We start from the raw sequence: 24,713 nt of genomic DNA, 5'->3' as shown, positions 1-24,713 counted from the left end.
TAGAGTGTCTAGCTTCTAGGACTTCTGTTAGCCTCCAAGGAGGAAGCGTCTTGCGTTGGGGAAGACTAAAAACTGCCATCTCCAAGGAGAACCAGGAGTCAAAAAAAAAAAAAAAAAAAAGAGGGGGGAGGGCAGTGTAAATCCCAGAGCTCTTGACTCTGGGCAGTGAGTCAGGGGGAAAAGGTAGCTCCTAAGTCTGTTATGGAAAACACCTAGAGTAGAAATTCAAACGTCACCATGCCACTGAGCTCCCAGCATCCCATCTCCAAAGAAACCCTCTGGGATTATCCCTTACCTGCATCCCTCCCAATACCTCCTACCCCTCCTCTTCCTCCTCCCATCTCCTCTTCCTTCTTTCCTTCCCTCTCTCCTCGTCCACTTCCTTTTTCTCCAAAGCCTCTCTCTATATTACTTTCCCTCTTCAAGGCAAAATTTTCTGCTTTTAGTTACAGTGGGGACAAAGAATAGATAGACTTGACATCAGACTTAAAATTTAAATAAAATATGATAGCCCTAGGAATGAGAGCATCTGTAAATAAAGGAGATGGTAGTAGTAGAAAAAAGGAAGAACAGACAGGGGGTCGGGGTGGGGGTGGGGGGGAGATATAGAAGAGGAAGGGGGCTCCATCGCCCTCATTTACCAGGCCGGAGGTCTGCACAGAGCATAAGACAGGCCTTGCAGAAGCATTTGCTTAGGGTCAAGATAGCTTTTCAGCCCTCTCAAGGGGATGACTTCAGTCTGACCACAAAATCCAGGAGCAGAACAAGACGAGGGTGGTGTTCCCGAACTACGAGGAGGGAGGAACAGCCGGATGGGACTCTGCACATAGAAATGCTTTCAGAGGTGGGAACCACGCCAAGCCAAGACCCCAGGAGCAGATACCCGGCTTTTCTATGAGTCCTTCTACTCTCTTGAATTCTGAAGAACTCTGGCTGGTCATATCATTCATCCAGTTATAGTTCTTGCTTGGCTCTGCCCGGGCTTCCTGTTCCGAAGGGGTTAGGGAATGTCCCAGAGCTCTAAATGCCCTGGGAATTAGGCAGCCTTAGAGAGCATTCTTCATGGGAGCTGTCTCCCTTAGACTTGAGTCTCAAGAAGGATCATCCTGGACTCCCATCTCAACAAGCCTTCCCTTGCATTCCAAACATTTGTGTTCACAAGCCTCACGGGATGAGGCTCTCCATCTGTCCCGGTGGGCAGCCTGTTAGCAGCTGGCTAGCGGGACCATACAACAACTGGCCACGTCCGGAGGTTGCTCTTTTGACCTTCCTCAGCCATACCACTTTCATAAAGTGCCATTTTTTGTTGTTGTTGTTGTTGTTGTGGCTCCGTTTGTATGTTTATATGGCTGGATGATAAAGGAGCTTTACAATCATGTTTACACTAGATCCTAAGTGTTCTTAAGTATTATATGAGAGATTTGAATAACTGTTGAGGGAGTACTAGCTACAGCCTGAAGGCCAAGGAGTTTAGGGTGATGATGAATGACTGTGTCTTGGTAGAATCAGTAGAGAATTCCCCGGGGGACTTGGCTTCAGGCCATTAGCTGAATGACCTTTTGAGAGGTCAGTGCCTTTCTAAGCCACTGTTTTCTTTATGAATATCTAAGGATTTCTGATGAAGACTAGTTTACTTTTAGCAATGAAGTCCTGTGGACAGAACCAGCCCTACATCCTTATTCACGAACAAACATTAATTCATCCACTGTTGTGTAATTAAATCTTCAAATCTGTAGCCCCCCCTTTTCACACTGTAATCATAGGGTTAAATTGCTTTGCTAAATTCTGATTTGTAGGGTATTTCACAAGAAATCTAGGCCCACTGATGACAAGCTCATCTCATTCATCTCATTTTTGCTAAAATACCCAACTTAACTGTGGCATATTACATGGTAGTTGGTTCTCAAGGATTTTAAAGTTCGTGAGAGGTTAAATCTTCCAGGTACCTTTAACAAGTAGATGGAGAGCTTATGTTCAGTTTGAGTATTTCTCAAGCAATTCTTCAAAATGATTTGTTTACTTTTGCTCTTAAAAAGGGCAAGATAAGCCTGGTGTAGTGGCACACCCCTTTGCTCCCAGTGCTAGGGAGGGAGAGGCAGGTGGATCTTTGTGAGTTCAAGGCCAGCCTGATTTACATATGAGTTCCTGTACAGCCAGGGCTACATAGTGAGACCTTGTCTCAAACAAAACAAAACAAAAGGACAAGATACATCCGATGTCCAAATGATAAATTTTTGTGGGGGCTTGTTGCCAGGAGATCTGGTTGATCCTGCTGGGATCCATGTGTCCATTCTCATTTCCTTATAGAAATGGAAATTTGTAACTAGAGGTTTGGCCACCTGGATTAAAGACGTCATTTCCCACACTCTTGCAAGTGGGTGAGGACATGCACCTAAGTCCTGCTTCATAAAGTTAGCAGAAGTAATTACGTAACAACTTTTTAAATCTTGCAACCTAAAATTACTGTCTTTCCCTTCCCCTTTTGCTACTGTTGGGAATGCTGTATGGACCAGGGAGGGCTGCACTGTATTATTGGATGAGAAGCAAAAGGATAAAGGGAACTCAGGTTCCTAGCACTTTGTGGAATTAGTTTCCCATAACATTTGTGAAATTAATTTTCAAGTGTCCAGGCTCCAGCAACTTAATACAGATTCCCACCTATGGAAGTGTGAATGTGTCCATCTTAGTTTGCTACAAATTATCTTAGAAATTCACTCCAGCTGGATGTGTTTGTGGATGCCCTTTGACACATTGGAGAGTCACAGCCCGGAAGCCCTTGTAACATTCACTGTAGCAGCAGCCGTAAGCTTGAAAGCCAGTTTGTCCTCTGTATTGTATGTCTCTAGAAGTGATAACGTCAGGAAGATATGGGATGCTGTTAATTTAGAAGAGTATGAGATGAGATGGGACCTCCGTTCAGTCCATCAAGCATGGCCTTTAATACCTAGAACTGGTTCCACTCTACAGCTGTTGGAGAGACAGGCAGGCAGGCAAGATGAAGCGAGTACTTTTCCTAGGAAATAGTTTCAAAGAGACCAATGTCTTCTGGTAGATGTACTCAAGCACGGTACCGGGATAGCCGCAAGGGAGCCCGCAAATTTGTTAGCCACAGTCCTCCTCCAGCCCCATTGCAGCCCAACACCATCAGTAACTCTGGGCTGAGATCTGTGTTTCAGAAAGCCTTCTGGCATACCTCAGTGTGAGAACCAGTGAGGATGCCAGTGTGAGAACCAGCTAGAAATCAGTACAGTGAGGGTTACATCCCATGTACCCTGATGAGAGTCCTAAGTTTAGGAGCTTGGCAAGAATGGAAGGACCAAGTGAGGAACTGAGGAAGAGATAAAATAGGCCAGGATACCTGGACTGTTCCTGAAGGATTCTGGACACTGCACCTTCTCTGTTTGGTACCAGGAGTGTTTCAGACTTCACACTCCTCAGACACGTTGAATCAGACAGACGTATAAGCTGTGATTCTTAAGTTATTGGTATGTTTTAAATGGGAAAAGATATTTTAAAAAAAAACATACTAACTGTGATGAATTAGAGGGCTATTGCCAGACTCAGCTCCCACCCTAACCCCTAAAAGACTGCTTTGAGTCAAGAGCCCAGCCGTTTAATAGTTACAAAAAGAAAAAAAAAAAGTATAACTTCCATGTAAGGGCTACCATGAATATAAGTGCCCATTTAATAAATTATTTTTTTTGAAGTGCCTTTTCCATTTTGGTAGTTGAAGTTTGGAGTACTATAATTATCATTTCTGGGGGAAAAAAATACACTTCGCTGTATTTTTGTTTTTGCCGCAGGTCAAGTTGTAGTTCAGGGTGGAAAGTCAATACATCCCTTTGCTCAGCTGCAGCCCACATATTTGTAGTCTCCGGTGCCCTCTTGGCGGTCGCTGTGGACCAGCGTTTATGCAGTGGGTACACAGTGGACACAAAGACGCCATAGAAACGTCCCCCCCCCCCTCAGGGGCTGGCCCCAAGTGCTAGCCTGTTAGCAAGTGTGTGCGGGAGCTGAAGAAACAGTCCAGAAGGGTGGAATAGCCTTTAGAGAAAGCCATGGAGCGGAAGTGAGGCTGTGACAAGAGGCCCAGAATGTCCCTGTGTCCATATATCAACGTTGTCAGCCTTTCTTTGTTATTGGAGACACCTTATGACATCATATGCCCACTCATCAATTTAACGTTTCTGTAAGCAGGGGCCCGTCAGCATACCTGAGTGGAGAAGTAGCCAGCGGAGAATCTTCAGTGGGTCTTCTTTCTCCATAGATGAAGTTATATACTGTTCCCTTAAATTAAGGATAAAACAGAAGCATTTGGCTTGCTAAGATGACTGAAGCATTCTATGCTATCTAGGGATAGTTGGGTCTATGTTTCATAATCAACCTTAACATTATCAATAGTATTAACTTCAATGGCCACGTCTGTCTTCTGAGATAGCCTATTAGGCGTTGGATTTAAAACAACTAAGGAGAAGGCATCAGGACTCTAAAGTAGTGATTCTCAACCTTCCTAACGCTGCGACCCTTTAATACAGATCCTCATGTTGTGGTGATTCCCAACCATAAGATTATTTTCATTGCTACTTCATAACTGTAATTTTGCTACTGTTACGAATCGTAAATATCTGTGTGTTCTGATGGTCTTTGGCAACCCCCGTGAAAGGGTCATTCAACACCTCAGGGGGTCATGACCCACAGGTTGAGAACCACTGCTCTAGAGCTTGTCTATAGCTACTATGCTCTGCATAATAGGAAACAATATATATTCTTCTATTCTTCAAGCCAGTCTTGTAGAATGAGATTTCTCAGCTTAACACATGAGTGTTCCAAGGCTCTATGAAGTGTGCAATTTATATAGAGTAGCAGAGGTGAGTGGTGAATGTATTTGTGTGTGTGTGTGTGTGTGTGTGTGTGTGTGTGTGTGTGTGTGTGTGTGTGAAGGGTGCATGGGTGCGTACGTGCGTTCGTGCTTGTGCCTGGACTGTTCTAGTAAGTAATGGTGGTACTGTGGTGACATCATCAAGCTGTTGGCTTCTGACTTCTGAGATGCGCCACGCACACGGCTTCCTGCAGCCTCCTCTGTCGTGCTGATCACAGCCCTAAGGAAACTCCACCCATTTGGTGAAGATGGCACAGCTAATTCTAAAAAGCCAAGATTTGAACCCGGTTCTTGTTTCTGAAGCCTTTGCGGCGATACTGACTCCTATATAAAAGTGGGCTGAAAGTGGCTAAAAATAATCTCTGTTCAGTGTCCACCAAATGGTTCAAAGAAACAGATTATCATCCATGAGCTGGAGGTTAAAAAGGAGAGAGAAGAAGGCAGCAAAAAAAAAAAAATGGGCACAATATTTTTCCAAACATCTATTTATAATGTAAGCCACATGTCTGTGTCCAGCATGTGTGAGCCTTTGTGAGAACTACCAGTTGAATAGTTACACAGCCTGCTGCTCCTCCTTTTCTGCTGCTGTCCTCAGTGGGGACAGAATAGCAACAGCATGTTCTCTGCCAAATCCTCCCTACCTGTCCCTCATTCCTGCCACTTGAGCCCTCCTGAATTCCTCACTTAAATGATGTCGTCTGACCCAACTCCGAAGGTCTCATACCACCGTAAAATAGCCGTCAAAATAACTCCCCAGGACTTCTTAAAAGTCCATATATCACCGCTGAGACCCAGGAACTTGATGATAATATTACTGATAATACTTTGAATTTGATGTTCCTATGTGTGTGTGTGTGTGTGTGTGTGTGTGTGTGTGTGTGCGCGCGCGCATGCATGTTTTCACATTTTCTCTTGGACTACTAAAACTTCAGAGTGTTGACAGAAACAGTCACTTAGCAAGAATGTGGCTGGCCGCCCCTTTCATGGAGGAAGCCTGTATTGGTCTTCTTGAATGAGCTGAGGCCAAGGGCTTTGGAACCTGACTGAGTAGGAAAGGCTCCTAGGAGCTGGCCTCGGTGTGTTCACCGAGGACACACCCACCACAAAGTGCCGGCCCTACATTTTACAGCTGAGGCACACCAGACCCTTCCGTCCCTCGCGTTTAAGGTCTGGCCTTTTATTGTATTCTTGTCAAAGCGGTGTCGTCATTGTGAGAAAGAGCTGAGTTACAACATCCAGTCCTTGGGGGACTCCAAGCGTGGAAGGCAACCGGAGTCACAGAATGCTGCAGCAATACTGAGGATTTTGTCTGTGTTCTATGATGGATGTCGCCGTCCTGGAGAGCTCCTTGTCTCTGATGTTTACACCTCCTTGACATTTTCAAGCTGTTGAGGAAGAGTGTTTTTTAAGACGCTGCTGAACTGACTGTGAATTTAGTTCATTTAGGCTTCCCCTTGGTAGTCATTTTGTCCTATTACCTAATCGTTAGGATTCCTTTGTGGGGGTGGGGTGGGACTAGCATATGACAAGCAAGGATGTGGTATTTACGGGAGGTGGCTTTATAAGATAAATTAATCATTTTAAGACCAACATTTGGATCTTTGTACCTTTATTCTAACGTATCTTTAGTGCTTATCTTATTGCCAGAGTTTTTTTTAAAAAACAGATTGTAACGTTTTGGAATTCATTATAGTGTATGAATATGTAACTATAATTGTTTGAATGGCAAATCCGTCTGGCAGTAAATTGAATACATTTTCTTGGTATGAATTAACAGATGATGCAATAAAATTTCTCTGGACTTGGCATTCTACTGCCGCATACAGACTGTGTTTAAAGTGAAGTAGAATGCACACAATTCCCATTCGGGGTCTGCCTCTGTGACCCCCAAGTCTTCCGCCCATGATCAAAAGGTGATCTCAGGTTTTACCTTCTCTCAGGTAACTCTGATCTCTTCAAAGAAGATTCTAGAGAAGGCTGGTTGGGTCATATTTTCTAAGAACTAAGACAGCTTTGAATTTCCTGAGGTCGTGGAACAAGGCTGGGCGCAGGTGGTCTCACAACATCCACGACCACACATTTTCATTGCCTTGGGAGTCTTTTGAAAATTCTGAATTGCTGGAGTAGGACACTTGCACTCTGAGCTTTTGGATTTTATTTCCCAGGCCATTCTGATAGGAGGCAAGGGGTGAGGGGGACTATTCCAGTGAATCATTGTAGAGGTTTTCAGATGCGGAGTCCTTGGCCTTGTTCCCAGAGTTTCTGATTCTTTACATGTGGACCTTAGGATGTTCATTTCTGGCAAATGCCTAGGAGATGCTGTTGATGTTTGCCCTGGCCGGGTGGGGGGAGGTCACTGAAGAGTACTACCCTGCATCAGCCCATCTCGAACTTCACTGTGTCCTGCTGCTGAAGTACAGCTGGGGGCCCAGTGCCCTGCCAACCACAGTTAACGCATTTCCAGCCGGCTCCACTTCATAATAGTGCCACCACCACCGCTGACTCAGGAGCCCCACTTGGAGTAGCAAATCTATAAGCTCTAGCAGGTCAGCAATACCCTGGGTTAGGAAAGCTGTGTGGTCCAGGGGTCCCTGGACATGTCTTGAAGACTGGAGCCCTGAGCTGGCCAGATTAGAAGGGTCCGTTGGCCCTTTACTACCCATGGTTTGCCTTGAGTGTTTGAAGGCGCCCTTGGTCAAACTCTGTATCCATAGTGAATGTCCTTGTAAGGATTTTCAGTTTGCTGAAGGAGTTGGGGGTGTTTCTTAACCAGAATAACACAATAAGATCACCTAGGAGCTGTTGAAATGAATACACAGGCCCCATCTCCTTCTGAGCATTCAGATCTAATTGGTCTGAGGTGGTTTCTAGACAGTGGTGTTTTTAAAAGCTTTGTGAGTGATTTTAATGCCCAGCCAGACTTTAGAAGCACTGAATTAAAATATTACACACTGTGGTTGTGTAAATCCTTTACTGTTTTCTTCCTTGTATTCAGGCTAAGTTATGTTGCACTGTGATGCAGGGGAATTTTATTAGGCCATTGAAAACACTCTAATAAGGCCTCTTTTAATAAACCAGCGAGGGAAGGCCCTATGTAAGTTCTAATGCCGTTAAAACCCAACTTCAGAGTAAAAGAAGGAACTGGGAAAGTACAGCGGGTGTTTCTGAAGGAGCAGAAATATGAAGTATTTCTGGGACTATGTCAACAAAAGCCTAATTTTCCCCCCTCGGGGTTATGACTGTGTGGAGCAAGTCTTCACAGCAAAGCCTGCCAAAAAAGGTTATGATAAAATCATGGAATGTGAATGAAAAGAATTCACCAGTGTAACTTTTAAAGGAGGCGGCCTCCAAACTTGAAAACAGAGGGATGACATATGTGTTGCCTTTGTTATAGAAGTTTTCAGGACAGAATAACACTGCGTGCGGGGACGGCCTGATGCCCAAGGCTGTCTCCATGGCTAAGAGCACCTGAAACAGGGTAACAGATGGGGACAGTACGCTGATGAGCACTCACCGAAGATCGTGCATTCCTTACCGTTGCAAAGTCATGCTGGACTGAGTATTGGCGCAGAAACATCGCCACGGACTAGACATACAAATCCTAGACAAGCCAAATACGGAACTTTTACTTTGGGCTTTATGGACTAGAGAGAAAAGAATTGTGGACTTTGGCAGCTCAGCCATTCATCATGTGTCCTCAGCCAAGTGTCTTAGCCCCCCCGGGTCTGTCTTGTCATCTGTTGGGTAGAGATGAAAATGTAATCTCTTTCTCACCGGAGAGCGCATAAGCGGGGTTGGAATGTGTCCTGGCAGGCCTCCCTTGCAGGAGGCCCTCAATTAGGAGAGTTTTTTGTTTTTTGTTTTTTGTTTTTTCATTTCTCTACCATGACTATGGCAACTGGATCCTTAATAAGACATATTACCCATCAAAATGTTTGCCTTGTGAGTTTTTATTGATATTTGCTGCATGATAATTATACTTCAGTTTAGATTTCTTCTTCATAACTCCAAAGTGTATATTCCTACTTAAGAGTCAGCTCTGTCTTGCCTTAAAGTTTGTTTGTTTTTTCTTGCTGTTTCTTAGTGCTGGAACATTCTTTCCTCCTATATGCATTCATATGCCTCTCTCAGTTTTCACCATGCATTCCCTAGTAGCTGGCCTAGAACTCACTGCGTAGACCAGGCTGGCCTCGAACTTACCATCCTGACTGTGTCTGTCTCCTGAGTGTTGGGATTATCGTGCCACCATGCCCTGCTTTCTCTTTCTTGGCTACATAGAGGAACTCGGCTGGCTAGTGCAGTGCCTTGATATCATTGATTATACTTCAAAGCCTTTATCGCCACCTGGCACTATGCTGAGAACCCATTTGTTTGAACGCCTCTCTTCTCTGGAGCTATAAATCCAAGGGAGCGAGGACTTTGCTCCTTCCCAAAGCAAAGTCCTCGCTCCCTCCCTGCTCAAGTCATTCAGTTAATGTTTGTCAACTGAATGAGTGAAAGACAGACACAGAGGACTTCATAGACCAGTCTGCTATCACAGGATTTATCTCCAGGTTCTATCAAGCGGCTCAGGGCCCCTGTGACACCCAAGGTCAATGTCACAGACAGCCTTCAGAGTGTAAGGTACACCACAGTGACATCTGGGGCAAACAAGTATAGTAGGTCCTTCGCCTCTTGGTTTCATACTCTGTGTCCTTCTTGAAGTCTGTGATATCAAATCTAATGCTAATCTGGGGGTCCTTTGAGTTATCCTAGAAGTAACTGGAACTCCCAGAGACGTCTCAGAGCGGTGTATACCTGTATTATTGGTTTAATACCAATAGGCAGAAGGAATCGGGGTTGGTGTTGTGGGACCCAGCAACATTGACTATGTAGTTGACTCTTAAAGAGTCAAATTTAAATTTCACTAGTCCGCTTTTCCTGTTTTCTAGTAACTAGTATGCAGCATTCTGCGGCTATTCTGAACTGACCGTGTCAAGAGATTTTGAAAAGTAGAAGGAAAGCTTCAATATCAGATGTGTGGAGCTCAATAAAACAAACAGGGATGACAAGAATCTGGCTGTGCGACTTTACCTCTCTCTTATAAAATCTCATTTTTCCTTTCTCCCAATCTAGTAGCTGTTCCTTTGTCTTTTACTTAAGACCTAGGTTTAAGCAGAAAACTCTGAAATGCATTTCCTGCCTTTTGAGTTGTGGTTTTACTTTCTCTGTTGGTGTATGGTCCTGGAGACGGCCTAGGCATAACCACTATCTAGTCGTGGAGGTTCAAGTGACTAGGTTTGATTGACACTTGGCATAATTATTATGACATTTTATACTAGGTAACCATATCAGTCCTCAAAGGAAGATTACTAATATGGTGAAACTAATTTATTTTTCCTTAATTACTTCAGTTGTGAGTCATATTGTCACTTTAGTCTTTCTATATCTGGGGCCATTTTTATTTTTGTAAGATGCCAGTGTAACGTTACCAGGGCAACCAGACACAAAAGCTTGCTAATTAGCTTAAGTATTATATATAGATTTATTAGATGCCATTGGGAAAGCGTATAAAAGGACTTCTTTTCAAATAGATAACATTTTAAACTTCAAAAGTAACGCCTTTCCCATTCATGGGAAATTTATGATGTGGCAATAGTTTCCTTATTTATTTTCCCTGTGGGGGGGGGGAACGAGTGAGAGACATGCAGAAGAATAAATAACGATTTCCAAGAGAACTTAACGTATTTGAAGTAGGCTGAGAAGGAAGAGGTCACAACAACAGTTGCTGGTGCCATGGTAACACATGGCGTGAAGTGTGTGCTGGAGGCTGAGCGCACAAAGGTGTGGGGCACCCTGTTGAAAGATGGGAAATAAAGCAGCCATTAACAGGTATAAGACAAGAAGATATATGTCGGTGTTACAGATCTCAGTTCTTGGAAAGCATGGTTTCACGGTTCACCAACTCAGTGTAAGAGCTGACATGTCCTGTGACATGTCCTGTCATCCTGTGAACAGCGCAGGTTTGAGGGTGATGGTGAACAGTGTGAGAAGTCACCGGCGGGTGGGAGAGTTGGCAGAAAGCAGATCAAAAGTACAAGCTAACCGTGATCTGACGTTTCCGAATTAAGGTTGATTTCAAAGATGGGTGTTTGTGGTCAATAAATACAGAGTGTGTGTTACTCTCAAATACTCGTGTTTACTTTCAGATACTCGTGGTTTTTTTTTTTTAAATGGCCATGAGACTATATATGTTCAGATAGATATATGTGCAAAACCAAAACCATAAAATCTCAAGAAATTAACAAAAACAAGAACGTATACAACACGTATTACTAGTGTCGAATCAGTGAATGAGAACAAAAGGAAGGTTCCCTGCCCCCAACGTTGCTCTACAGCAATTTTATAGCACTCCTCTGAGAAACTTCAAAAGAAGAAATCAATGTTCAATGGTAGGTTATTTCAGAACAGATCCCATGAAGAGGAATGCATAGAAAACTTAAAACATGACCAGAGAAGTATTTGGCTAAAATGTTGAAGTCATGTTTTTTTGTGTGTTTTTAAGAAAACAAGAGAGAAATAGAAATGCGTTTAGGGTTCGTGTTAAGATTCTTCAGGAAAACTATCAAGAGTCTGAAAGACGAAAAGATCCCAAAACATAAAGGAACCGGGGAGTGTACAAAGCATGGAGAGCAAAACTTGTCACTAGAGTTCGGTGGGAATTTGGAGTTCTAAATGCATTCTACATCTTCTGCTAAAATACTTAGTAAAGATGAGTCTAAAAGAGCTAGGATGCCAGAATAATGACCAAGGCATCTGCCCCCTTTCCCTTTAAGGTAGTTTTATAGGAACGTTATACGTAAACATCAAAGACTAGTTAACTTTGTGCTTATAGAAATAGTTTTGCGGGAGTTGGGCAATGTTGGCACACACCTTTCATCCCAGGATTTGAAAGGTAAAGGCAGGTAGATCTCTGAGTTCGAGGCCAGCCTGGTCTATATAGTGAGTTCCAGGCCAGCCAGTGCTACCCAGAGAAACTCTGTCTCAAAAGAAAGAAGAAAAAAAAAACTTTTGCAGCAGTGGAAGAGATAGAATACAAGAGTCCTCATTGAGAGAGTCCATGTAACTGTATCCAAGACTAAATAAGCCAGCCCTTGCAAGAGAAGGGCTTGGGAGGGTAAGAGTGAGTGTGGAGAGGAGAGTGAACTCTAGTAACGACGATACTCAAATTTTTGAGTTTAAAAATCTTCGGCTATTAGGAAGCCAACAGAACTGTTTAAAACAGGGTGTTTTCTAAGAACCCGAAGGATGCTTTAACATCTACTAAGTGATTGTATTAGATAAGGGAAACCTAGTATGATTCTCTCGAGAAAATTTGAAGTGATGTTTGGTAAGATTAAACCTTCATTCTCAACATTCTTGGACACTTCCAAGTTTAAACTCCTGGTTCACTTACGTTCACTTATGGTTAACACTGTCTAGGTCGCCTGCCCTGTGCCCTGTGTGCTGCCAAAGCTCATGCAGTACAAACTTTAAGAAGTGACAGTGTGGAGAATGTTAACGAGCACATCACGAGTTGAGTAACTAACTAGCAAGAGCTAGTAAGTTGGGTTTGAATGGAAAGCATTGAAGAGTATGTTTGAAAAGTCTTAACTATGTATGCCGAATCTTCAGAGAATATGAACATAATAGAATGCTGGCCTGGGGCTGGGGCTCAATTGGAGGGGTACTTATATAGCTTACGGGAAGTCCTAGGCTGGATCCCCCCCCCCCCCCCGAATCTTACAAAACCAAGCCTGGTGGTTCATACCATAATCCCAGCACTTGCGAGGAAGAAACAGGAGGATCAGAAGTTTAAGGTCATCCTCAGCTACATAGCTAGTTTGGGGCAGCCTGAGCTACAGAAGAGCCTGTCTCAAAGCAACAAATCAATTATAACAAGCAAATATAATAATTTAGTGCTATTTGTAGGTAGAATTCGGGCTTTTCTTTATAATAAATCAGTATTAGCATTTGTCAGACAAGCAGTCTGCTTGGTGTACTTGACAAAGACCAAGTTGATCCCTATCACTAAGATTAACCTTCTCTCTCTCAGCTCTTTGAGGATCCTAATACTGGTGGGGGAATGGGGGGCGGTTCTCAACACAGACTCCTGATCATTGACTCATCTTCTCTTTGCCAGGTAGTTCCTAGGGATTATAATATGAAAGTAGATGGCTAGGTGTTTTGAGAGTAGAGCTGAGGCCTGTGTGGCCCAGGCATGTGATTGAAGGCTCTGTGGTTCCCAGGAAAGGAGAGAGTTCAGCTAGGAGAGTTTAACAGAAACCGCAAACCTAGTCAGGAAAGAAGTTGAGCCCAGATAAATCAACTCAGGAGGGAAGAAGGGCAAGGGCAAAGTTGAACACCTTCAACACAAGGGACTCCTAAGACAGGAGTCACATCATACCAGAAGTTCATGAACCAGACGGACCAGGGTCAACTCAGCCCGTGCACCAGCCATATAATCTTGGACAGTTAGCTTGACCTGCCTGAACCTTGTTTTCATTTCCTGTAAAATGGAGCAAATAATAACTCAGAGAATTCTTAGGAAGTCAGAAGTTGTGTGTGTGTGTGTGTGTGTGTGTGTGTGTGTGTGTGTGTCAGTGTGTGTGTGTCAGTGTGATTGAAGTTTGCTCTTAGGCCAGAGGCTGTTTGCACTGTCCACTCTGCTTTAAACTTATTGGCTGTCAGTTTGATGGCAGCAGCTGGAAGAGGCTTGCACTTGACTGTTGCCTCTGATTGCAAGCAGAGATGTGGTGAAGTAGTATTCTGTCCAACAGGAAAAGGAGGGCACAGCCGTAAGTTAAGTGACAGAGGAAGTCACAGGACCTTTAACAACAAAGTCATCTCCATGTTTAACACACTGTTTACTGGAGTCAACAGTGGGTGGATTTGGCTTCTTTCTTTCTTCTCTCCAGATACATTCTCCACCTCTTGCTCCCCCATGGTGTCACCTGTTACTCACAATCCCAAAGCCTTACTATGGCAAGAGAGGACCCCTTCCGCAGTCGAGACTCTGTTCCCTTTCTTGGAAGGCTCTTCTAGGTATCTCTGTAGCTCAGCTCTCATTCCACGTCTGTTCTGCACCTTGTAGCTGCCGCTCCTTGTAAGCATCCTTAGTTCCCCTTACTCTGGTCTACCTCCCCAGGGCACTTATCTCTCTGTTACTATTCATAGTATCGATCATTTTTCTGTCACCCTTTACTGCCTTGTAGACCCTAGGAGAGCAAGAATCAATCTTAATCTTCTCCCCTCACCCTTCCCCCGTCTCTTTCTCCTGGTATGTCCCAAACTGCTAAATCAATGGGCGCCCGGTAAATATTTCTGGGTGAGTTTTCTAGGACTCTACGCGTGGGTGATCTCCTCTTGTGTGTTTTAGTTAGACCAGGAGTAGCTAAACAAGGAAGATGGCCAGTAAAGGGAAAGATGAGGCGGCCATGTTGGAAAATGACCACAAGTTAATGTCACTTAACTTACGGCACAGTGACACCTGCCTATAATCGCAGCCCTTGGGAAGCGGAGGCAGAAGGATCAGGAATTCCAGGTCCACCTCTGCTACAGGAGACCTTTGCAGGGAGGGGGGAAAAACAGGCTTAGTTTTGGAATGACAGTTACACCTGTACTATCCAGAGCTGAATGAAGTGTAAGATGGGGTGCCCGGATTCTTGCTTTTTTGCTGATTAGGCAGGTTCCTTGAGTTTTCTGCCTCAGATTTTTTTGTTTGTTTTTGTTTTTTCGAGACAGGGTTTCTCTGTATAGCTTTGCGCCTTTCCTGGATCTCGCTCTGTAGACCAGGCTTGGCCTCGAACTCACAAAGATCCGCCTGACTCTGCCTCCCAAGTGCTGGGATTAAAGGCGTGCGCCACCACCGCCTGGCCCTGCCTCAGATTTTTGTTGTTGTTGCTTGTTTGTTTGATACACACACACACACACACACACACACACAGTATCAAGGAACCTCTTAACTCACCAACCCTGCTCTGTGATTCTATCTCTAGGTTTTAGTTCAGCAAAGTCAACTAGAGGTTAAGGAAGTATACGCTCCAGTACCACGTGGCATTGCTTCACTAACATCCCCCCGCCCCCGGCACCCCAACCCTCTTCAAAGGTCACAGTGTGCAGGAGTGTAGTTGTAGATTATTCTAGTCTTTTCCTGGAGGCCCTAGGCCTCTTCAAAGCTTAAACCAAGAAAATGGCCTGAGGACCAAGGCTTGACGAGCCGGGGTTTGGCTGCTCAATCCTACACTTGTTGGGTAATGCCCACTGTTACTTTTCCCTGTCTCTGAAATTGAGGTACCTCCCTCGGGCAGCAGATAACGCTGAAAGGAAAATGAGGTGCGTCCAGTGAGTCTCCCCTGAGACATGCCGTGTAGGGGAGCTTGGCTCGTTGTCTTGTTAAGCGGCCCCCAGCATAGAATTGCATATCTTAATCAGCTCCCCTGGTCGATGCTCATTTGGCGGTAGAGTTCTTCATGGCCATTATTGCCCATATTGTCTCCAGTCCCTGGAGTAGCCAGGTTTTATTGGTGTCTCTGGTTTGGTTTTTAACATGCATCACTATCAAAAAAGAAACCTCAAGACCCTGGGGTTCACAGTTAGTCTCGACCTGAGTCTGAGCCACGTGGGGTCTTCCCTTTGTGTCCCCTCGAGTTTGGTAGTAGGGGTTGAGCAAGGGATGGAACTTCAGGCCTGTGTTTTAGTGTCATGGGCAGCTCTTGGGAGAGATTCCCGTGGTTGGCTACACTTAAGTCTGAGGACTTCCACCAGACTTCTTTCGCTGCCCCGCTATTTGTACAGTAACTAGACCTGGGACGACCTGTTCTTCCCTCAGAAGTGCCCCACCCACCCACCCCCACCACCCACCGCCCTGGGCATGAGCTAAATTCTTTCTCTCCCATTTAGAAGAGAAGCCAGATTGCTCCAAGGCCCGTTGTGAAGTCCAGTTCTCTCCACGCTGCCCCGAAGATTCCGTACTGATCGAGGGCTATGCTCCCCCCGGGGAGTGTTGTCCCTTGCCCAGCCGCTGCGTGTGTGACCCCGCGGGCTGTCTGCGCAAAGTCTGCCAGCCGGGATACCTGAACATCCTGGTGTCCAAAGCCTCAGGGAAGCCGGGAGAGTGCTGTGACCTCTATGAGTGTAAACCAGGTATGCGCGAGCTGGCTGGATAGCATTGGCCCTGTGCATCAGAGGGCAGCAGGTCCCTCCTCAGCTATCCAGGGCTCCTCCACTCCCACCAAAGTGAGCATTCTTACCTGTGTGCGCTGTCCGGGACTGGTGCCTCACTTCAGGACTCTCTAAAACAGAGAACCAGAGGGATCATTTTTCCTGATGCGTGAGCGCCATCACGGCGTGAACCAGCCCTTTCCCCTTTCGTCTTTATTTTCTTCACGTATGTTTGATGAAGCAGTTGGGGGAAGAGAGTGGTGCTGTAGTTACCTGCTGTGTTCCCCGAGAGACCGATCGGAGGCCTCGTTGGCAGATGCGTCTGTCACTTGGAAGTTTTACACTGGGAAGCAGCTCCTATAGAAAACAGAATTTACGTCTGGATAAATACTACCTACATCCGAACGGCAGATGTTTTATAAGGAAACGGTCCCGATTTTCTTCCTTGGCAGCCCCTCCCTGCCCGCCTTGGCTTCGAAGCGTGCCCTACGTCATTCGACTCACCTTCTCTGCCAGCGTTGGAATTCTTGTCGTGTCTCCGCTGTTTCTCGCTTTATAGTTTATCTAACAGCCTTGCCCTTGTACCAGCCTTTCTAATGTCGTCTGTGACTAGATCTCGGTTGCGGTGATTTCTTCTTCTTTGCAAGTTTCTAACGATTGATTGGGCTTTTTCATTTTATTTATTTTTTTCCTTTAATTTTAGTTTTACCGTCAGGTAACTGCTTCAGGCAAAGCCATCCCTTCTTCGTCTCTTGAACTGCTCTGTCAGAAACAACTTCTTGCTGTCCATCACCGTCCATATAGCGACCTGGCCTCCCACTCTGTTCTCCTCCTGACTCTTGCCCTCTGTTGGAGACCTACCACAGTCGTTTAGCGTTGACTGAAAGGAAGACACTAGAAGGGCCTTCTGGGTTTCGGGGAAGCAAGGAATCTTTGGACATTTGTCAAGAGTCAGTGTTTCATTCTGGGGGAATCCAAAATGCAAGTCGATGTCACAATAAACGGTGCCTCTCTTGTTTGCCCCCTTTCAGTTTTCAGCGTGGACTGCAGCACCGTGGAGTGCCCCCCTGTTCAGCAGGCCGTGTGCCCCCTGGACAGCTACGAAACTCAAGTGCGGCTCACAGCGGATGGCTGCTGTACCCTGCCGGCAAGGTTGGTTCGTCACCAGTTCAAGTCTCCTCCTTTCTGTCTTATTTGCTAGCACCATCCCCCCCGGGCCCAGTTTCTCTAGCCTGCAGCTGGTTTTCCCTTGGGAAACCCAATCCTCGCCGGTTTCTCTGGAGAAACCACTGGACTGTTCCTGTGAGTCGCTATTTACATGTGTCTCTCCTCACTTCAAAGCCAGGTGTCACCAGGTTAAGCCATTAATCTTAAGGATTAAAACTCTTCCTGAAAGCCCTTGGAGGGCAAGGAAGTAGGTAGGTAGGCAAGCTTTCCCCTCGGTGGCATACAGATTAGGAAGCAGAATGAGGGATCTGGGACAGTGAGGCCCGCCATTTGATCCTCTCTATGCAGCGGATCTTGTGGGTGTTTTGAGGCAAGTGCCCAGTGTTATGAAACAGAGCCTGCTTCAAAGAGAGCTCATCAGAAGGGGACTCTGGACATCTGGAGTCATGCATCTCCCGAGGCCCAGTTCTTACTGAGGCAAAGGGGCCTCTGCAATTCTTAAACAGTAATGCTGAAGTCTCAGACACGTTTCCCTTCAGCTGTGGGAGATGAGCTGCTATCCCATTTTCGTCTTAGCATCAGGACGTGCATCAAACACCGGAGAGTACGTTTCTCTAGAACCGGGGAGCCCTTGGCTATATGCCGTTGATTGTCTGCAGAGTATCATGACGATGCTAGCCAGCAGAACCTTGCTTTCAGGGAGACTGGGTTTGCAATCTCTTTCCCCGTACCCATGATGCCCATCCCTCCTCTTTGTCATCTCTGCCCCCCACCCCCCATCTTTTATAGCCCTTTATGTCATCTTTGCGATAACGACATTTCATTTCTTACCGCCCTTGTTCTACATAGAGTGTCAAGAGCTGAAACCCTTCCTTATTTATCTCCATCTATAACCTCTGCTCCAGTCCAGCTCCCCCCAACCCCCCAACTCCCCCCCCCCCCCCCCCCGTGCCAGGCATTTGACATTTAGCATTTAGATTTACGGCGTGAGTAGGTGTGGCTACAGAAATGGATTTGTGAATTAGGAATACAAGCAAGTAGCTCATAGTTAAAGTAAACATGGGTTAGTTGGAGTTCTGTGCTTGGAGCGAATCCTGGAGGTTGATTCGGGCTCACGAGCTCGGAGGTTTCAGTCTACCCGGAGGTTTCAGTCTACCGTGGGAGGAGGGTGTGGTAGGGCCGTTCACCCCGCGGCAGCCGGGAAGCAGGGAAGAGAGATTGTTTGCACCAGGGAAGTTCTTTACTCTCCTCCCATCTGTTCCTTTGGCCTCTAGCCTATGCCATAGTACCATCCACATTCAAGGCAAGGCTCCCCTCACTTAGTTACTCCTCTCTGGAAGTGGCCTCTCAGACACACTTACAGTTGTGTTTTATGTATCACCTAGACCAGAGGTTCTCAACCTGTGAGTCAAAACCCCTTTTGGGGGTCACATACCAGCTGTCTTGTATATCAGATATTTACATTAGGATTCATAACAGTAGCAAAATTACAGTTATGAAGTAGCAATGAAATAATGTTATGATTGGGGGGGGTACCACAACATGAGGAACTGTATTAAAGATCGCAGCATTAGGAAGGTTGAGAGCCTCTGATCCAGACCCTTGTCAATCCCATCAGGTTGATTCGGTGAACCACTATAGCAAGTGTCCTTTTTCGGGAATTGGGGTAGATACCTAGAGTTTGTTCTCATAATTGCTTTTTTTTTTCTTCTTGCCACTAATAAGATACATTAGGTCTTTAGTGTTCTAGTCTCTCTCTTATCAGAAACCTAGGATTCTCCCAGACACGTCCTTTATGCTGTGTCGTGAAGCAGACAGCAAAGATTTTTTTGCGAAGGTGGTGTGTTAAAAGAGGTAGAGCAAGCTCCCTGCCACCTTAGCGTGTCTTATGTATGTGAAGCTGTGTACCAAGGGATGCACACATAGGTCCAGCCAATCACTGGCGAAAACCATGGAGCAATACTAGTGGTCACCGATGCCCCTGCAAGGCCTTCCTGAAAAGGAAGATGGTATGTTTTATCAGAGAACCTATTGAATCAGAGGTAAGCCCGTCCTTACTTGAAGGAACGGGACAACTTTGAGCTCACAGCTGTGATTGAGTACTTCCTATGTGTTGGAGGGACAGGGGACTTTTTTTTTTTTTTTTTTTTTTTTTGCCAGTCCCTCTTGTTGGGTGAAATGCATAGAAGCTGTAGGAAGACACTAAATCTCAGCTTAAGAAGAAAACCTCGCAACTAATAACGCTCGGCAGTGAGTCATGCTGCTTTTTGAGGCCGACTCCGAGTTCCTGGCGCTGGTTAGATTTCTTCCCATCTGGATGGCTGCCTGCCAGCCGTGCTTAGAAGAAATGTTACATTGGAACAGAGGTTGCACTGGATGCCTTCTGTTTTCATCCCCAAGCTTCTGCGAGTCTAGTAAACAGAAACCTGAGGGTGGTTATTATTGTATTAATGTAATTTGGACTTGGGCGTTCTCCTGAAGAACGGTCCAAGGTAAATGTGCCTCTAATGATGCAACTGAAGAAGCCCAGAGAAGGAAGTCATTCAGAGACCCGCTGTAAATCATTTGCAGAGAGGGCTACGTTCTCATAGCTCTTGCCTTCCTGTGTGTTCGATAGGCAGTGACCCATGCCTGTCCCCTTCCCTGCTACACACTCACCCTTTGTTCCTGCCCAATCACTGCCCTCCCCAAGTGTTCTCGTGTTCAGGAACCCAGCATTTCCAGCTGCCTCGCTCCATATAGTGTGTCCCTTCTTTTACCTGGACAGCATGAGCCCACGTTCAGGATTACATTTTCCTCTCTTTAAAGTGTTGGCAACCTTCAGCCCTTACAGAGGTCTCTGGTGTGCCCTTCTGCTCTCTTGCAGCTCTTCATTTATGTGTTTATCGTAACACTGTTTATAATACATTGAAATCATTCAGATTTTTTTTTTTTTGTCTCCACGGTTCTTTGTGATTCTCAAAGAATTGTGGGTATTTGTGATCTCTAGCGCTTGGGAGTAATATGGACAGCCTGTATTTATGAATGAAGGAATGAATGAATGAGCGAACAAGCCCATGCTTAGCCAAGCTAATTCATACGTTGAGGAAGAATAGAAAGAACACTTGCGGTTTCTTTAGCCTCGTGCCGTTGGCTCACAATGCTACTATTGTGCGCCCCACTTTAAAACCCTTGCACATGCTCCCAGATCCTTCCTGTATGCTCTGCTACACCTCAGTACTACAGAAACACGGCTCCTTCCTCCACTGCCCTCCCCGAACACAGCATGAGTCACCTTTATCTCTCCCTTCCACCTTTTCTGATATCACTCATCCTGCAGGATTCCAATTAAATTCCACAAGGTCTTCATCTTTCCACTAATACCTGTCCCGCCCCCTGGGAACTCCGAGTAGATCCTTTTTCCAGGCTGTCAATTAATCATACATTTCCTTGCACCTTGTTTAATTGTTGCATACGTAAAGTCTTATCTCGCTAGCTGAAGGATGTTTCCAGAGTTCAGCAATTATGTCGTATTTCCTCTGTGTGTGCATTAATATTGGTAAATGCAGAGTACATATGCTCAGAGTACATATGCTCATAACCCGTTCAGGTTAGCTTAGCATATGAACTGGGGTCTCTCTTATTAAAGAAGTTTGTAGGTCATACTATGATAAAAGAAAGAAAGCCCAAGCAAGCATATAAAAATAGAAATCAAAAGAAAAGTGCCTAATTTATAGTAATGACATTTTAAGAGAAACCTTTGTTCTCATGAGAGAACCACATTTCAGGCACAATGGAAACCAGGGTAGAATGTATAAAACCCTATCATGAGTATTTGACTTGCTCACCTGCTTGTAAAGATCATTGCTAAGAACTTAGAGTAAAACTAACTGTTAGAGAATTCAGGCAGGAGAGCCCTTCAGGGCAGAAAAGGGTAAAGCAGCTGAAAGTCCAGCAGTAAAAATTTACTTTTCACTGAGAGTAACTGCCTTTTTTCATGGATTGACTATGCTTTCATATATTCATAAAGGGGGATGTGGGACCCTCCATCTTTTCCTAGCAAAACTGTTGGACCTAGCCAGGCTCCCAACTGCCTATTTCTGTGTGAGTTCCAGCTCAGCTTGTGAGTTTTCCTCCTAAGTTTGTGTGCTTTTATTCCACTCATACTTGTTCATTCATCAAACACTAGTGAGGTCTTCCAAGGGACAGACTCCACTTTCTAGATATTCTTATCACACCTGGATAACACTTTCTGCTTCTGCCACCGACGCACACTGACTTTCCCCTCTATCCCTAGCCTCTGTAAATGTCGATCCTTGAAGCATCTCTGCTTTGACTTTATGGCCCAAAGTCCGTTTCGGGCTCTTCCGCTTCTGTTCTCCTGAAGTGCATCCTGAAGGCGATAGGTATCTGTCACTCTTAATTGTCAAAGAATCAACTGTTGACCCAGTATCAATACTCTGCAGCCTGGTGCAGAGTTGCAGGCACACTGAGTTCTCTGGGTCCTTTTCTGTGGGTACCACTCTGATGTCAGCTAAGGCAGCTAGCTCATGACACTTTCTAAGAGAAGATAGAAAAAGATAAGAATTAGCATCTCAGGGCCTTAATTGGGGTCTGAACACCATTGCACAGTAACAGAAGGAGACATGGAATGCCCTATAGAATTGTATCCCCTTTGTGCTTACAGTGTCGGTGAGTGTGTGCATGGTATGTGTGCATGTACAGAAGCTGCCATGCACAGGGGATTTGCAAGAAAACAACTCGTGTTGTGTACATCAGTGCAAATGCTGTCTTTGTAGGGCTGGGAAAGCTGTCCTTGAGCGGCATGGGGACAGCAGTCACAGGCATAGCTCAACTCTATCACATACCTTGCTAATTACTAAGCCTTTTCTCACTTCATCGTCATCGTTTTAACGCCAAGAGGAATTTACAGTCTGGAAAATGGAAGTCTAGAGAATGAATGACTTCTGTAAAACTGCAACCGGTCCTTGGCAAGAGGGGTAGGGTAGGTCTGTCTGCAGCTCAGGGTCTTCAAAATCCCTCTGCTCTTTCTTCTGTAGTGTCTGTGAGGTTTTCTTGGTGTTTTTAAAAACAGAATGATAAATCAGCAATAAGAGCTTATGTCTCACTGATATATTTATATCAGCAAAGTACAAATTAGTGACGTATATGTGTTTCAGTTATGCATTGCCATCCCCAAGAGCAGTTCAAAGCAAAAGACCTTCTCTGTTTCACCGTTCTTTGTGCTGACTACGCAGTTCTCGGTGGTCCTATACGGCTTAGATGACTTTTTGTCTCGGAACTCTGCCGGGATGACTTGATGGACAATTTGTGCATGGTCTTCCGTTCCGAACTGCTTCATATATGTCAGAAGGAGGAAGTATTAGAGCAAGCATCTCTAGAGACCCAGACGTGGACGACCCTCCTCCTGCCACATTGTGTTTGTGGAAGCAAGTCTCGGAATAAGCCCTTATCCAAAGAGTAGCAGAGTAGATTCCTCCTTTTGATGGAAGAAGCGTCAAAGAGTTTCTGGCCGTTTTTAATCCACCACGATATGCATTTAACAAAAAATAGGTGACCTCTAGACCTGACTTTCTGGTTGAAGAAAATACGTGAAACCCTGCAGATGAGTGACCCTGTTCTGAAAATGGGTGCGCTCTGGCAATCTGGGTCTTCTGAAATTCAGGCAGCTTTTAGTTACGCTCACCAGGTGCTCGGCACTTTTCCCTTCCCACCTGGCAATTCGTCTCAGCGCAGACACAGGTCAGGGGCTTCTAAGCACCAGCTCAACTTTAAGGCTCGTTTTGGTGACTACAATTCGGACCTCCTCTCCTTAAGAAATGCCGGGTTTTTCTCACTCAGACATCAGAAAAATGTCATTGAGGTGGTTGGGAAGGGGCTGCCAGAACATCTTATTCCTGAAACTAGGTCCCTGTTTAAAACAAAAAAGTAATCTTTAAAGGATGTGGCATAGAAAATCCATCACAATTCATCTTGTCTGAGAGAAATGGATCTACCCGCTGTATCTGGAGGGCGGATACACCTGAGATGCAGAGCTGTGAGTCCATGGTCTGCCACCAAGCCTAACCCTTAGCCCAGCTGGACGGTCTGTCACGATAGCTTCCGGGTCACTTTTGTTGTTGTTTGTTTGTTTGTTTCCCTGCTCTAAAGGCACATTTCTGTCTTCAGTGTGTACACCTCATTTTTATAGAGTTTTCAATTTGCCTCTATCATTTTTTCACCAGTTTTAAAGATACAAACTTAGAGGGCAGACGATAAATTGTTAAAATTTGGGCAGTGATACCACCTCACCTTCCTGGAAGTCAACTGAATTATTTTTTCGAACATCCCATGCCTTTTGATGTTTTTGTATGTTTATTGAAAAGATGAATGATTGATAGTCACTCATTCTAAATTCAGGGAGCATTGTCTGAAGCTCTTCTTCCTGAAATGTTTATGTTATCAATTTCTGTCTATAAATACGTTTTTGTTAAAAGTTATTGAGAAAAAAAATCCAAGCCAGTTATTTTGAGTTCAAAATAAATTAAGTCATTGCTTGTGATATCCAGAAGCTTAAAATAGACTTTGTCCTGGGTTGTGTATGCTGCGAAAGCCAGGTTCCCAAGCTCCCTTTTGGCTCCTGCCTCTCTCTTTAACCAAAGAGCCCTGACTCGCTTCCAGAACCAAGATCCAGAGCGTTGAGACCTCCTACTTTCTGAGACGTTGTATCCAAAAATCTTGTTTTTATTTTTAACTCAAGATTTATAAGTTCTAATTTTTTTCCAGCTCTAAGGTAATCAAAAATTTTAAATTGTCTTGGTGAAAATGTTAATACATGACTCCTGTTTTCACCAAAAAAAAAAAAAAATCGTAGACTATATTCAGCACATGAAAGGTGAAGTAAAGTTCAGTGGATGAGGCTGAATCTTGCAGCTCAACCCATTTGCAGAGTTGTACCATGATCCGTTTTCACAGGTGAAGTGTGTGGAACTTGAAAATCCCCTGCCTAGTGCAGCAGCAACCTCTACCTGAGTGAACATGAACTACCAAGTGCATTGTCCCCTGTGGACCAAGTTACTGTCAACCCCCATACTTTCTAGAGTCCAGCGACTCAGGAGACCTGACCATCCCTTTGTGATTGCTGTCTGTGAGCAGATGTGTGCCCGTGCACACAACCCATGTAGTAGCCGAAGTACACTCACCATGTCACACGAACTGGGTCTACCTCTGTGTGAATTGAGCAAGCTTTTCACTTTTTCTTGCTGTCTGAGCCAAAATGGAAGGCAGGAAAGGGTTGCGTGATCTTAAAAGTAGCTTCCACCTCTGAGTTCTTTGACTTTCCCAAATCTTCTTCTCAGTCGGGTGAAACCCAAGAAGTGAGTGTTAGGAACTTTTAGGGGGGAAAAAGGAGGAAAAGAAAAACCAGGACTCAGGAAGATAATGAAGCGGTAAGTAGGGTCATGTTGTGATAGGAAAAGGAGATTGTCCAATGAAGTCATAGAAGAAA

The 24,713-nt window shown here is 44.9% G+C and overlaps 1 protein-coding gene across 2 annotated transcripts in view; it reads left to right on the top strand.

Annotated features, from left to right (window-relative positions):
• Crim1 (cysteine rich transmembrane BMP regulator 1) overlaps positions 1–24,713 on the top strand; it is a 183,853-nt gene that overhangs the window by 69,003 nt on the left and 90,137 nt on the right. For both annotated transcript variants that reach the window (XM_059248354.1, XM_059248353.1), the window contains exons 3-4: positions 15,800–16,042; positions 17,092–17,212. In XM_059248354.1, coding sequence (XP_059104337.1) covers positions 15,800–16,042; positions 17,092–17,212 — 364 coding nt within the window. The remainder of the gene's footprint in view (positions 1–15,799; positions 16,043–17,091; positions 17,213–24,713) is intronic.

The sequence above is a fragment of the Peromyscus eremicus genome, chromosome 22 (genome assembly GCF_949786415.1).
Source record: "Peromyscus eremicus chromosome 22, PerEre_H2_v1, whole genome shotgun sequence".
Lineage (NCBI taxonomy): Eukaryota > Metazoa > Chordata > Mammalia > Rodentia > Cricetidae > Peromyscus > Peromyscus eremicus.
The sequence above is the reverse complement of the archived record's forward strand: the minus strand, read 5'-3'. Positions and strand labels throughout refer to the sequence as shown.